This window comes from Anopheles coustani, chromosome 2, assembly GCF_943734705.1.
Source record: "Anopheles coustani chromosome 2, idAnoCousDA_361_x.2, whole genome shotgun sequence".
NCBI lineage: Eukaryota > Metazoa > Arthropoda > Insecta > Diptera > Culicidae > Anopheles > Anopheles coustani.
The window spans coordinates 85,536,596-85,551,209 of NC_071289.1; the positions used below are offsets into that span (position 1 = coordinate 85,536,596).

Sequence of the window (14,614 nt, forward strand, 5' to 3'; positions counted from 1 at the left end):
AGCGTTTCTTATCAGTTTGTAGTCCTTAAAGTGTGATAATGCATGAACCAGCGTCCCACGTGCCAATGTGGGCTACAGTTTTGTACGACTGTTTTGATTTTCTTAGTTATTTGTATCTAGCAAAAATTAAATAAATTAGATAAGTGTAGATATGACTATTGTAGACTATCCCCATGGGACTCGAAATCCTATGGAATCCAGAGGAATCATTTGTCAAATAAATCAATTGAGAAAACCCAGTATAAGTCTTACTGTTAATTGGAATACATCATGCAAAACCCATACTCCACTCTCACGTGCGCAGAGAAAAATACACTTTATAGATTTTTTCGGTGATTTGCTGAAATTGTGGTCCATACTGTTTCCCAAGGAAGCTGTGCGCTGGTAGCGAAGTATATTGGAAATTCCTCCTCGTGTGCATTCCTTCATCATCGAATAAGAGGACGGGAAGCGCCCCCAACTACCACCCACTGTGTTCAGTACGAAGTCTCCATTCGAGCTACCACACGTTCCGAGACCGTCCCCACCACCAGCGCATGGGGCATGGAATGGAACGACACACAAGCACAAGCGAGCGCTGGAACACTACGGCACAACACTTGCATGAAACCGTACTCATTCGTTGTTTGCACGTCATTGTGCCCGGTCGTCGTCGAGCCGTAAGTTGGGTAACTTTCACTTGTCCGCCCGGCGACGGTTGAAGAGTGATTTTAACGTAGTTTTACATCATGCGTGCCGACGTCACGTAGCCGCGAGTGTTTGTTTGTGCCCTCAATCTAAGGGGCATCTATGTTCGAAAAATACCGAGATGAAGGAATCTCCAGTCGTTATTCCAACGGCAAACGGGAACGGAATTGAAGTGCAGTAAATAAAAGATTGCAAATAAACTCGGTGTAGTGCATCTGCGAATCGTATTTCACCGTATCGGTACCTTACAGCCCTCCCGATTTTGTTAGCGAATCGATGACGGAAATCCCGACACACTGCCTTCGAGATTAATCATCGGCGCAAAAAAAAATCATCAAGGAAGCAGTTAAAACATAAAAACTGTCTACAAAATGTGGCTACTAGGACTGGTTTCCTGCCTTCTAGTGACCTTCACAGTGTGGCCGATGCAACAGGTGAGCTGTTCGATTTCATCCCCTTCGAAATAAACCGTTTCACTTTCAACAACCACTGGAGCAGTTGTCGATTTTGTTTTGGAAAGATTTTTTTATATACGGTGCAACAATATAGAATTAATTTCCTATCGTAATACTAGTTTAATAACTTTGCTCAATGCTTTTCTAATGGAATTCTCATGATAGAAACTGCACTGCCACGGTGGTTAGAATTTAATTATTATTATGAAACACGTGTATATCACCGGTTGGCGTCCTATCTACAACTCTGTCCTCCAACTGATAAGGGCTTTTCGCATTCCGGAACTGTCGGGGAGACTTAGTTTTGTCCTGAAGGCTAAAAATAACGAGATTGGTAGTTGTAACGTTTACATATAATCAGCCAATTAGACCAACCGTTGTTGAGACGGTCGATTTCACGATCGAGAATTAATTCACGGAACTAGCAAGACTTCAGATAATTATCCGCAGCGACACTTTGGCTATCAGACAATCCGTACTAGAAATATGCGCTTTTCTTTTTCAAGTTAGACGAATTTCTCCTGGTATATATGCTGGTAAATGCCATTGATGTTGAAATAGTTGATGAAAGTAAATTTACATATAATGCAACACTTATTGTTTTAGAAATTTCTACTCAGGCAATTACAAACTAACAATAGGGACCACGATACAATTGTCGCAGGGCCCAGTTCAATGCACTTTGTGCCGCCATTGTTTGCCATATTGTAGCTCTAATACTAAAATTTAATTGCATGCTATTGACCATGCAAGGCATATCAGGTTCTAACAAAGATCTTCTCAAAATGCTTGTTCCATCACAAGTGTTATGCTCCTTTCCAAACATTTTTCAAATTGCAGGCTTTTTAGGTATTCTGAATATTTAAACGTAATGATGTAAAATATTTAACCGCAAATATACCTCGTTATCTTTATAGTGCAATGGGCAGCTCACTCTTGAGCAGATGAAAATAGTGGCAACAAGAACGAATGAAACGCATTTCGATGGTGTGCTCAAAAGTATCCTAAAGCCGCGCATCGTCGGAACGGCCACTCACGGTGAAGTGAAACGTAGCATCATCGGGGAGTTAAATTCGCTCGGATTTACGGTCGAGCTCGACGAGTTCAATCAAAAGGCTCCCCACTTCGGTATGTTGAAGTTTACAAACATCATCGGCAAATTGAATCCCGACGCGGATAAGTATCTCGCCCTCGCCTGCCACTACGACAGCAAGTACTTCCGAGAGCACGCCTTCGTCGGCGCCGTTGACTCAGCCGTTCCGTGCGCCGTAATGCTCAACCTCGCCAAAACGACCGAGTCGGCCCTAAAACTGCTACGAAACAATACCGACCTGAGCCTGATGCTACTGTTCTTCGATGGCGAGGAAGCATTCCGGAAGTGGTCGGCCACGGATTCACTGTACGGCTCGAGACACCTGGCCACAAAGTGGACTACGGCGCCATACGTCTCAAAGGTACTCGCCAAATCGATGCGAGAGATCGACCGAGTACAACTGCTGGTGTTACTCGACCTCATCGGGAGCGAAAATCCAAAGTTTTACAACTTTTTTTCCAATACCCGCAACTATCATCGGCGACTGAGCAAAATCGAAAGCAGTCTGCGGGAGAAAAAGTTACTCTTGAAGGATCCAAAATCAGGGACCATGTTCCTCGATCAAACGCTCTACAGCCGCGTTGAGGACGATCATCTTCCGTTCCTGAAACGGAGTAAGAATCTCCATTGTATTAAAAAAAAACTACCCAACACGTTTTACCATACCTCAACTAACTAAACACTCTTATTTTCTAGATATTCCGGTGCTCCACTTGATTCCAGTCCCGTTTCCAAAACATTGGCATAAGCCGGAAGACAACGAAGCGAACCTTAGCCGAACGACGATCAAAAACATCAATTCTGTGTTGCGGATATTTATGATAGAGCATCTAACATTTTGCAATAGTAAATATGGACGCTCTTTGCAGAGCTGTTTGCAATAAATATGGCACAAACGGCTTTCTTCACTGCAAATTAACTCAAAATTTGATCTCTTGTCGAGGTACATTCGTCTATCAGGACCCTTTTTCCAATAGTTGGTTTTCCATCAACAGAAGATATGAAAATAGATTTTTATAGTAAAGATATTGAATTGCCGAATGATCCTCGATATCCTGTTTTTGCATGTTTTAATTGTGTGCTACGAGGGCTACGAATGAAATGAATTTTAATTACCACCTGCTGAAAAATTAACATTCCTGGTAAACACATTCAGAATGGAATAAAGCTACAATGAACAATAGTAGTTCTCTAAATTGTTTCAACAGATTTCACAGCTTAGAAGATGACAATACGGTAGAATGCGTTATAAAACACTATTATGTGAATTCCTGAAACCCTATAACATATGTAGTGGCAAAAATATTCTTGAGATTTTCAAAAACAATTCCAACAAAAACTTTCTTCTAGTCAATCTTATTCATAAATTAAATTTATTCATTAGAAATCATTACATTTTTTTGTTTCTGTGACATGCATATTCATGCAAAATAAAGTAATACCTTCCATACAATTACAACTTGGCAAATATAGGTCCCGTTATGTAAGGATTTAAAAAAAGCGTTATGAAGCCTATCTATCCCCATGGTACCCTAAGTTTAAAATCCAGCAAACATTGATAGTACGTTCGATGGCAACACTTCTCGACAAAGAAATCAACAACAAACGTCATTCTTAAACCGCCGGCTTCATAGAAAAGTAAACATAAATATACGCTTTTCGCGTTTTAACATCATTCCGCAGTGTTTCTACTCTTTGATCATGAATTTAATGTGTCCAATTTGCTCGGACTTGTTCGTGCCTTCCGATGAAGTTCATATAACTCCATGTGGGCATATGTTTCATCATACTTGTCTTCTGCAGTGGCTGGAGCGGTAAGACCTTAGTTTATCCTAGCAAAGATATGTTAGAAATGAATCGAATGGTCTTTCAGGTCGAAAACTTGTCCACAATGCCGAAATCGTTGCGCCGAGACGAGGCTTGTTAAAGTGTATTTCAACATCGCTGCTAACCTCGATACTACTGAGGACAGTGCATCATTGCTTCAAAAACTCGACGACATGACGTTCAAAATACGAGAAAAAGAAAAATCATTAAAAGACTTCGAGCAAAAGATTGTCGACCACAAAGGAGAGCAAAAGAAAATGAGACGAATTTTGCTCGGACTGGAAGAGCAGTTGCGCTCTAAGGAATCAGCAATCCTTGCTTTCAAGCATGAAAATGATATGCTCAAGGGTGATCGTAAAATCAAGCAGCAACTCGAAGAAGAACTAGCCATTTTAAGGCCCCAGCTCGAATCTTATGCAACGATAAAACAGGCGCTCAAGTCCACAGTTCAGGAAGTGGATCAAATGTTAGCTAGCGATACTAGTCGGGCGACGGTCGTGGCCGTCGCTGCAGCGCTAAAGCGTGAGCTACAGGCTCAGGAAATAAAAAGAAAAGAACAATCTGACCGCATACATCGTCTTCAGAATGAGCTCAGCGATGAACGAAAGAGAAGGAAAGCTCGGGAGGACACCCTCTCAGCGTGCGATAGTGAAATTTACCGTTTGCAACAACTCTTGAAGCAAAAGACATCTGAAAAAACTTCCAATACATCAGCCAATAGTGAGGATGGTTCTTTCGACGAGGAAGCCGTACCAAACACACCTGATCAACGTGAAAGTCGCCGCAAGAGACCGTTGAACGATCTTAACGCCAGCACACCCATGTCGGAAAAGGTCCGCAAGATTATGGACTCCACCTCGCCGTATTTAAGAATAAAAACAAGCAGCATTGGGCTCGCGCCATTGATGGGAGTAGGTAATAAGATTACAGCAAACCCGCCTACATCTGCAGGTACTTCCGCGAAACCAGGCAGCAGCACTATGCAATATTCAATCTTCCGCAATCGCCGTCCAGCAAACATAATTTCAACGATTTCTTCAAAAGCGAGTAGTGTGGAAGGAAACGAAAAAAACACGGAGAACACTGCTGAGGACAGTGAAACGGTGGTATCCGAGCCACGGTTCAAATTGACATCGTCAACGGTTGTCGCTCGGTTAAAAACGGGCAAGTTGACCAGGCATCCGTCGACTGTAATGCAAAATCATACTGCCATTGATCAACTTAACAGAGTCCCAAACCTAGAACTAGCCGATCTAGAATGAGCGAAATTCGTACAAATATCCCGTTGTTACAAGTACTCTCTGAGAGGAGGAAATAATAAATGTTTGAATAAGTTTGAAATAAATTTATTTCATTTCCGTTTGTACGGCCAATGAGCACTTGGCATCCTGATATAGTACACCACCGGGTTACATACCCATTCGACTCACCAACACGAGCACTAGGGAACGGAATCAGTTCAGCTTCACCGGAGCCGGCTTTTCAGCGTACTTTGCCTTACGCTCTTCGGCGCGCTTCACTTGCTCCTCATGGGAAACATTTCCCTTCTTGGAGAACCGAAGGTTCCGCAGCAGCTTCTGGCACATCTGCGGGGACAATATGATAATGCACGTTACAACTCTTGACTACCGAAAATGACCGTAAAAGTGTACTCACACCACGGGTTGACTCGTACTTCTGCTTCTTCGGCTTCTTGATTCCATTCTTATGGGCCTTTTGGTCTGATGAAAAAGAAAACGAAAGTGTGAAAGGTCAGATTCATTCCGATGATCTATCCAGATCCGTCAACAAAACATTCTGCATCATCCGACTTACTCTGGTTGTGATTGGTGTGGTTCTTCGACTTTGCCATTTTAGTGGATTATGAAGATTGTACCTAGAAGCAAGGATAATACAGTGATCAATCAGTTGCACACAAAGTTCATTAGACTACAGGATAGTTTGCCACATACTTGGTACAAAAATTATTTCCCTCGACACGGAACAACAACCTCTCAAGCCAAAGCGAGTAACCGGAAAGAGAGCAAACGGGTACTGACGTTTCAAATGTCATGCGACGGAAATCAACTTTTCGAGCTGTGTCACAAAAATCATCGAAAAAAAGGTAACAAACAACGCATTTCTCACAGGCTCGCCTGGAGTACAAACATTATTCTGGGTGATTTATGCCTACCCCTTTTTTCCTGTGCCTATGAATTGCGATTCTAACAAACACCTGAATAAGAAATAAAATTATCTTTTGAAGTTCTCAAAAAAACATAGGGCATCCTTTCCTAGTCAAAGGCAAACACAACTTTCGGGCAACCACAAAATTAATGCTCGAATTTAACCCCCACTTGAACTTCCCATGAGCTGTCAAAGTGAAAGGGCAACGAAAAGAAAACAGCAAAGAAAAAAAGAAGAGTTCAAAAGTCAGCACGACGTTTGTGCAGCTCTGCGAAGGTTCCGAAAGGATACAAAAATTTGCCAGCAATCAGTAGAATATATCCTGCTCGCAGAACCGTGATATTTCTCGTACGATGGAAGACGATTGGGGTACGTACCCAGCAAAGCTAGTATTGTGTGGTGCAACGAATCTGTGCTCAATCGCCTCCCTACTGGTGTCGCTAATCCCTCCGTGCCACGACGGTGGTATTACCGTCACGGAATGCGTGTCACCAGGGATGATAAAATAGCACAGTACAGGAATGAACTGTGAATCGTAGTGGAAAACTATAAATAATGTACCTCAAAAGTAACGTAATTTTACGGTGTCGTTACAGAAGCGCTGGCCGGAGCCAAAGCCGAGCAGCTGTTTGCGAAGGCGGATGGCGCTGTTCGCGACAAATGGGCTGGCGAAGACGAGGATGATGTAAAGGTAGGTTCACCAGGTTTTTTCGTTAGTAGTCGTGCATCGGTCGAGTAGAAAGTAGTCAATAACTGGTTGGGAATGACACGATTCCTGCTAGTAATGATCACCTCAGATTGCTGACGTCAGATAATTTCTAGTAATTTTTTCGTCCGGTGAACGTACCGTATACTAAACAAAATCGCTTATATCTTTCGGCGTTTATCCAATTTTAGGAAAGCTGGGAGGATGAGGAAGAGGAAGAGGAGAAAAAGGACGAATCAAAAGGAGATAAATCGCCAGCTAAAAACGCCAAACCCAAGAAAACTGCCCAACAGAAACAACTAGAAAAAGAGGTAACATCGAAATGTGTGTTAACCCGGTACGCCGGTAATGCGCAATCCACACACTGTGTCCTTTACTAATTGTAGCAATTGAAACAGGAAAATGATGAAAGGCTACGAAGAGAGGAGGAGGCGGAAGCTTCTCTCACGCCGGAACAGCGGTTGGCCGAAAAACGAAGATTGCAGAAACTACAAGAAGAAAATGACCTGAAGACGGCTATGGAAACACTAGGAATCACATCAATGTCCAATAGCGGTGGAATCGATGGAATGCACCCGACCACGAAGGAGGAATTTGCCGATCTAGCAGATGCAATTAGCAAAAAGCTTTCAAACTATCGTGCACACCAAGAGTATCAAGGATTTTTAGAAGACCTTCTTCTTAAGGTATTCGCAAGTTGTAAGTGTTTTTAATTTACTTAAAAAAATTTAAAGTAACTTTGATTTTTAACACTCAATTTTCCTACGCCTTGTTCTACAGTGTCCTCCAACAGCATCAGAAAAGCTAAAACGACACTAGACAACCTGTACTTGGAAAAACAAAAGGTCGAGAAAGGTGACAAACCAAAGAAGACCAAAGGCGTCAAAGTAAAGGCGAGACTGCGTGTCGAGGGAGAGAACGTAAGTATGCTGGGTCAAACTTATGGGGCAAGTTGTCCTAACAGCAACGTGAACGGAATGTTCTTCTTTCCCTCTAGTCTGAAATTAATGAATATGCCACCAAGTATGATGATTTCGATGAGTACGATGACTTCATGTAACGGTTGTTACGGCTGCCGATATCAACCTGCATCAATGACCTTTTCATCATGCGAGCCCCTCTCGACAACATGTACGGCTGAACGGTGCACAGGATGTGAGAATGGAAACAGAACCACGTACACACAAGAACAGCGAGCATAGAGTAAGGAAGATTATTTACATTAGCTGTGTATTATCCTCAATGTTAATCGGTTCAGTTTTGTTACATTTCAAACTCGTCTTTGATAATAAATTAGCATGACAACCAGTCTGAATGCGGAAAAAAGAGAAGACGGTGTTTGACAAATTTATACCGAAGGAAATATGGAAGGAAAACAATCGCAATATGCAAGATAGAAAAACACCATTTAATATGCTTTCACTTTTGGCAACCCTAGAGTAGGCTCGTTCATTTTGGACTGTAATGTGTCCGTCATAGAGCGCCATGAAATTTGATTGTAAATAAACAGAAAGTTGAACAAACAAATGACGATTTTATAATTGTCAAGGGTTTTGTTTAACTTCTTTCAAGATATTTCACATCATGGTATACTTTTAGGATTTACGTTCTCAATGAAAAAAAAACTGTTGTGTGATATCTATATTTGAAAATGTTGAATTTTGAATCTAACGTAGGCTTGCTATAGTATCTAAATCCAATTTAATACCATAGCTTACTAATTCTACTTTAATAACTCTTATCTGTTGAATGTACGTGGAAATGTCCATTCTAGATGAGCAAAACCATACACCACTCTGTAGAATGGGATATGATACAACATGATACAATGTTTTGGAGAAACATTGTTAAAATCCAATATGTACAATAAGTTTTGATTTTATTGCCATCCACCATCAGCACCCCATGGAATGCCGCTCAAAGCATGCCTATTATTTTTATTACAATCTAACGCCAAACTGTATCGTTGACTAGAAGAATCACCAAAAATTTGATTTTAAAGTATCAAACTTGATAGAGTTCTTTGAACAGAACCGTTCTCCAAAATATTCAATGTATAAAATAAACGAATCTTGTGCCCGTGTGTTGCAGATTCTTGTTATACTAGGTTTCATTTTGAATTCTATAAAATATGAATAAAATTCCTCAAAGATGAGTTGCATGAATTTGAAGGATCTACTGCACGCACTCATATGATCCACTGTACGCACTCTCATCCGTCAGGAAAGCTTTATTTTGCCAAAAGCACGCGCGCTTCGAAATGACGGCCATCCCATGGTCGGTGGATGACTCATGACAAAAGCAGAAAAAAAAACATAAACCAATAGCACAGCGTCGTATTACGGTCTGACTATCAGTGAAACCAAATCTATGAACGCTTATCGCGAAGGATGCGGCGGGAAACCGCATTCAGATTGCGGCTGTGGCCATTGCTTCAGTAATAAGATTTCTGTTTCCCATCCAATAAGGTTAGCGTAGAAGCTACTGCGCTATTTTTAGCGCCATGTACTGCACAAGGAAAAAGAAAACTCACTGCCGGTCATAATGAGCAGTTCCCATGACCCACGAAGTCCAGCCGGCAGAGCGAAATTGAATGGAGCAACCTTCACAGTTTATTTCCTTAACACGCTACGCTTTTATTCCATGTTCCATTTATCGACGTAATCCCGTGCTTATAATGCGAAGGATGTTATGAATAAGTCGTAAGATTGTTTGTTTTGATCTTATTCGCTCTCTGTATTTACAGTTCCTTTTCCGTACTCGGTATATAACCTCACAAATGCTTCGAGAATGCTGTTCGATTGTTTTGACATTGGCTCTGCAATGGTTCCTGGTTTTTATTGAAGAAATATCTTATGTATGGAGTGATGTTTGCTTGCTGATGCTCAATACACATTCTCAAAAGTTCTCTCTTAACAAGACAAAATAAATGCCAGAGTTATGATTACTGTATCCCACCAGCCATCATAGGACCGATAGGACACTTATTAGTTTTTAATGTTTAATTAAAATGTCAGCATATTGTCGTACAGAATCAATCGACGAAGCGGCACCGCACAACTTGGTTGTTCAACAAAGCAGTTCCATTACCATGGGCTTACGAAAAAATATCCGAAATAAGGAGTGCGGATCGAAGAAGAGTACATGAGGATGATTCAGAGTTCAACAAGCCGAATGCGACAAAATTGCGATGAATTCGTTTTTTTAGCAGCAAGGACTGTGTACATTGTTTACTGCACTGTTTTCCACTGCTCTGGAGTCAACTTCATGATGGGGAATAAAACGAAACGGAAGAGGTTATACTAGTAGAAGAAGTTACAAGGAGTTTATGAGGAAACCGGGACCTCTGATGCCTTAGGGCTAGCGGCATTCTCGGCCTCCTTCTTCGACACTTCTTCAAAGTTCTCCGTCAGCTCCGGTACGTCGTCATCCTCTTCGTTGGCGGCCTCAGCATGAGCCAACTTTTTCAGATGCTGCAGCCCTTCTGGACCAAGCTGGGAGATGATATTGGGCAGCATTTCGGTGATCTGCTTCGATTCGCTGTGGCCCGTGATAGCAAACGTATTGGTGGCCAGCGACGCCTGAGTCTTTGGGTTGTTGAAGTGGATCACCGTGCCATCGTTCTTGATCATGTTCACTTCCTCAATTCCGGGAATGGTGTTGACCCCGAGCTTTTTCAGCGACATCTGCAGCTTCTTGTCGTCGACGGCCGAGCTCGTGTGGACGATCTTCTTCTTGCGGCGAGGCATGCCCTTGCCGCCGATACGCACCTCATTTTGCATCTTCTTCAGCTTTTCCGCGTTCATCTTGATGTGGTACTGGCCGCCGGTCTGCTTTTACACTGCAATAGTAGTAGTTTGGAGAAGAAATTTCAACAAATTACTATAAAATTTTCCACTTTTTAGCCGGAGCTCTGTAAAACGCACATGTGAAAATTGTGACAATCGTCGCAAGAAAGAGAGGTGCCGATGGCAGCTTAGGTTTTTTTCTTTTTCTTGAAGCTGTCATGAGGATGCCTAGGAAGCAAAGAAACGTCATTGGATCATGGATCTTATTTGAATGAGCAGAGGGTTTATCAGCTAAAATTTGTATTTTCCTTTGCTTATCGTTTGATTTTATTGACTAAAACTTCTTTAAATATTATGATCTGGTTAGTAAATTAAACAGATTTTTAGTTTTGAGAAAGTTGCACATAAAAATTGAAACAATTTTCTGTCTGTCAAATCCAACAGCTTCAGCACGGACTTCGATTGAATCCAGCTGTCAATTATCATAGATATCGCGTCAAAGGAATCGAACACCTTCGTCGGTGTTGTTTCTTCAGTTTACAACAAAGTTTTTTCACTTCGGAGCTCAAAACTTCGTGTTTTCCAGAAAGGTAAATTGCTACACTTTGTGAACAGTCTGGGGCATTTGTTTCAATCGTGCGCTGCTATGTTGGAGATGAGAAATTAAATTACCAAACACAGCACACACTGCTTACGTCGATTCTAGAAGTCTCTTGTGAAGGCTCTTGTGATTGAATCAACTTTCGAGTGCCATTTTCTGACGACGTCATTGCGTAGTGTTTTCAGCTGTCGCTGGTGGAAAGCTGTTTTGCTGTGTTGTAATTTTGTTCGCTACCGGTTTTCGTTGTCTGGCAGTACACAAATCTAGCCAACAATTCAGATTAAACGCTTGCGCCACCGTCATACATTTATACAGTTTCCTGTAAAACCTGCACTTTACCCCTCAGCATGGATGCAGAAAAGTCGAGTAGCAGCTCCTTCGAGGATCTGTCGAACCTTAACGAACAGGAGCGTGCTGAATTGGCCTCCTCGGTGCCTGAAGCAACCCAAAGCAAACCAGCAAAGGAACAATCGCAGGAACAACGACCAGAACTCGAAGATTCGGATAAGGGGGCTAACGATCCGGAGACATCGGAGAGTGAGCCGGAATATATGGACATTCTGGGCAACGGAACGCTGCTCAAAAAGGTGCTTACAAAAGGACGGTCGGAGCATAGGCCCGAAAGCAAGGATATTGTGGTCATTACCTACAGCGGACGCCTGGAGGATGGAACGGTCGTTGAGGAACAAACCAACTTTGTGGTGCAAGTTGACGACGTGGAGGTAGGTAGTACCGGTAATTGATAACGAAGACGATCGATATGATAACAATTGTGCGCCCGATTTTGCTACGCATTACTTTCTTCCCCCGCTTAGGTAGTGCAGGGCTTAGATATGGCGCTGAAGCTAATGAACGAGGGAGAAGTCGCCGAAGTCATCGTGAATGCACGCTTTGGGTACGGTGAGCTCGGAGTTAAAGATCCCACCGAGCATGATCCGGTCCAGAAAACCGTGCCGCCCAACGCAACCATCACCTATACGGTTGAGTTGCTATCAATAAAGGAAGAGGGCGATGTGGAAACAAGGTCCTATGCTTCCCGAAAGGAGATTGGCAACAAGAAACGATTACGTGGTAATTTCTGGATGAAGCGTCAGGAGTACAATCTGGCCATTCAGAGCTATCGGCGATCGCTGGAGTATCTGGATGACACGGTCAGTGCGGGCGGTATGATGGAGTCCGGACCAGGCACAGTCGAGGTAGATGGCGAGAGTCTTTCCAAACTTATGTTATTTAACCGGAGAGTTATATTTTTGTTTTCGTTTAGCTCTCCCCAACGGAACTGCAAGATTTGCTCGAGGATCGGATGAAAGTGTACAATAACCTCGCACTAGCTCAGCTTAAAATATCGGCTTATGACGCCGCCCTTAAATCCGTCGATCACGTGCTGAAATGCCAACCAACAAATGCGAAAGCTTTGTATCGCAAGGGCAAGGTATGTAAAATGTAGCCAACAATGTCTTAGCTCCAGTGTTTACCTATCTCTAATACCTTCATAGGTTTTGGATGCCAAAGGCGATACAAAGGGTGCTATCACTCTGCTTCAGAAAGCCGCCACTCTCGACGTTGACGATAAGCTAATACAGTCGGTAAGGGGTTAAAGTTTTATTTGTATTTACATGTGAATTATTAGTAAGTTTATCGGGCTGTGGTGCGTTGTTCTAGCTATAAGCTAAGATAAGCTAAAAGCGGAAACTTACAAATTGCTGTACATTTTACCAAAGAGTAAAATAAGTTACATAAACTATGTTGTGGATCACTTTTTAAACATTTACCGCAGGATGCTAGGCAAAGTTGAGCAGATTGATCCAAATCTAGATACCATTACAGAAAAATTAAAGTCCTAGGAAACATTTTAGTCGCACACACGGGTTTTTGTCGCACTCATGTTGTAAGAGCAAAATACCGACCGACGCGACGATCAGGTTTCAGCATACAGAGTGTGTCCGATCGCTTTAATTAGTTAGCATACATACTAGTCAATCCTGTCCAATATTCCCTGTTTACTATTTTTATTGTAGATTTGGTTTGGAAACTAGAGTAAACAAGTGCAATCTTCTCTCTTAAATGTTTTTTTTTTGTTTTTAAATTGCAGGAATTATCAAAACTGATCCTAAAATCCAAACGTGAGGCTCGAAACGAAAAAGACCTGTACCAGAAAATGTTGGGCCAGGCACAGAAACTGGAGCAAAAAACGAAGACAGCCCCGGTAACGCAAAACACAGAATCATCCAAGGTAAGGAAAGTGAGACATAAAAGGAAATGGGAATTGAGTGAAAAATTTGCTTACCATTCTTTTTATATTTTCTTTCAATTTCCAGCTTAAAATGTGGGGCTACCTGGTGGGCACGATTTTGTTCGGCGTCGCCGGCGTGGCCATCTATCGATACAATAATCCCTAAACGCGAAACCTTTGGTCAGCAATCTGGGTCGCTTAATTTTTTTTTTCTAACGACACATACTCCGTTCAAGTAATGAATGAAACAATCGAATTAAATCGGCGCGAAAAGAATACGAGCAAACAAGAACACAGCGCAGCAATGGTAGGAAAATATGGTTTATTGGTGAAACGTGAAACGGTACCGAAACTGCCGGAACACAAATATGTACGAATAGGAAATGCGGTGAGGGTTACGATACCTTAGCCACGAGGTATATATCTTTAATTTATCTATGTGTGTTTATGTATCAGAGGATCGATCTTGTGTTAGGTTTCTTTGAGATTGTTTGCAATTAGCTAATAGTATCGCTTTTTATGTTTGATAATTACCATTTTCAATATGTGAATTGTCTAGAAAGAAGTTCACAAATCGTATTTTTGAAGGAAAAGAAAAGACAATGCCAGATTCACCTTGCGTTTTTCTACAGAAGGCAGAATTCCCTGGCAATGCTTCCCTAAGAACTTTTATGAAGAATAATTTGGCGGTGCCCATTTCGGTGCATTTGAGTAACAACTCATCATTCCGTTCGATGTATGCAGTGCATTTTGAAATACCCGGTGGAAGGAGGGTGTACGAAAAGAAGATATTTGTTATCAGACTGGCGATGGAGGTTAACCGCATCACATCCCCTCAAATATTGATACCCGTAGCTTAAATAAGTCATATGATGGTTTTTTGTCATTTGTTTGGTTTTTTCGTTATTTACGTCCGCGTAGGAAAAGAGTGAAAGCATTTTAAGATGAACGTCTTTTACGCTAAATAAACGTTATTTTATGTATATATCAAAATATATTATTCAACCTTCATATATCCCGTTGTTTACTTTTTTGAGCAACTTTTTGTTCATATTGAA

At 41.8% G+C, this 14,614-nt stretch overlaps 6 protein-coding genes across 8 annotated transcripts; 4 read left to right on the plus strand and 2 right to left on the minus strand.

The window, feature by feature from the left end:
- The first annotated feature begins 1,058 nt into the window (after positions 1–1,058).
- LOC131267806 (glutaminyl-peptide cyclotransferase-like) lies at positions 1,059–3,348 on the plus strand. Its single transcript, XM_058270769.1, has 3 exons — positions 1,059–1,121; positions 2,060–2,849; positions 2,932–3,348. The coding sequence occupies exons 1-3, from the start codon at positions 1,059–1,061 to the stop codon at positions 3,117–3,119; spliced, it is 1,041 nt and encodes a 346-aa protein (XP_058126752.1). The 3' UTR covers positions 3,120–3,348.
- Positions 3,349–3,866: 518 nt separating this feature from the next.
- LOC131267805 (E3 ubiquitin-protein ligase TRAIP) lies at positions 3,867–5,444 on the plus strand. Its single transcript, XM_058270768.1, has 2 exons — positions 3,867–4,049; positions 4,109–5,444. Exons 1-2 carry the CDS (start codon positions 3,937–3,939, stop codon positions 5,322–5,324), a joined length of 1,329 nt encoding a protein of 442 aa, XP_058126751.1. The 5' UTR covers positions 3,867–3,936; the 3' UTR covers positions 5,325–5,444.
- LOC131267809 (large ribosomal subunit protein eL29) lies at positions 5,393–6,103 on the minus strand. Its single transcript, XM_058270773.1, has 4 exons — positions 6,015–6,103; positions 5,878–5,938; positions 5,719–5,783; positions 5,393–5,648 (listed from the first exon to the last, which is right to left on the minus strand). Exons 2-4 carry the CDS (start codon positions 5,912–5,914, stop codon positions 5,517–5,519), a joined length of 234 nt encoding a protein of 77 aa, XP_058126756.1. The 5' UTR covers positions 5,915–5,938; positions 6,015–6,103; the 3' UTR covers positions 5,393–5,516.
- A 352-nt stretch (positions 6,104–6,455) lies between these two features.
- LOC131267807 (eukaryotic translation initiation factor 3 subunit J) lies at positions 6,456–8,372 on the plus strand. 2 transcript variants are annotated; one of them, XM_058270770.1, is made up of 6 exons: positions 6,456–6,597; positions 6,825–6,919; positions 7,126–7,245; positions 7,321–7,633; positions 7,715–7,854; positions 7,932–8,372. In XM_058270770.1, the coding sequence occupies exons 1-6, from the start codon at positions 6,582–6,584 to the stop codon at positions 7,992–7,994; spliced, it is 747 nt and encodes a 248-aa protein (XP_058126753.1). In that variant the 5' UTR covers positions 6,456–6,581; the 3' UTR covers positions 7,995–8,372. The 2 variants fall into 2 exon arrangements, with proteins under 2 accessions (XP_058126753.1, XP_058126755.1); XM_058270772.1 differs by having other exon boundaries at positions 7,333–7,633; positions 7,932–8,365.
- Positions 8,373–9,955: 1,583 nt separating this feature from the next.
- On the minus strand, positions 9,956–10,911 carry LOC131267506 (transcription factor BTF3 homolog 4). Its single transcript, XM_058270399.1, has 2 exons — positions 10,861–10,911; positions 9,956–10,775 (listed from the first exon to the last, which is right to left on the minus strand). The coding sequence occupies exon 2, from the start codon at positions 10,738–10,740 to the stop codon at positions 10,261–10,263; it is 480 nt and encodes a 159-aa protein (XP_058126382.1). The 5' UTR covers positions 10,741–10,775; positions 10,861–10,911; the 3' UTR covers positions 9,956–10,260.
- Positions 10,912–11,222: 311 nt separating this feature from the next.
- LOC131262430 (peptidyl-prolyl cis-trans isomerase FKBP8) lies at positions 11,223–14,569 on the plus strand. Of its 2 annotated transcripts, XM_058264425.1 has the most exons (7): positions 11,223–11,312; positions 11,670–12,045; positions 12,139–12,519; positions 12,588–12,755; positions 12,820–12,909; positions 13,416–13,556; positions 13,642–14,569. In XM_058264425.1, exons 2-7 carry the CDS (start codon positions 11,671–11,673, stop codon positions 13,720–13,722), a joined length of 1,236 nt encoding a protein of 411 aa, XP_058120408.1. In that variant the 5' UTR covers positions 11,223–11,312; position 11,670; the 3' UTR covers positions 13,723–14,569. The 2 variants fall into 2 exon arrangements, with proteins under 2 accessions (XP_058120408.1, XP_058120409.1); XM_058264426.1 differs by lacking the exon at positions 11,223–11,312 and having other exon boundaries at positions 11,584–12,045.
- The last annotated feature ends 45 nt before the right edge of the window (positions 14,570–14,614 follow it).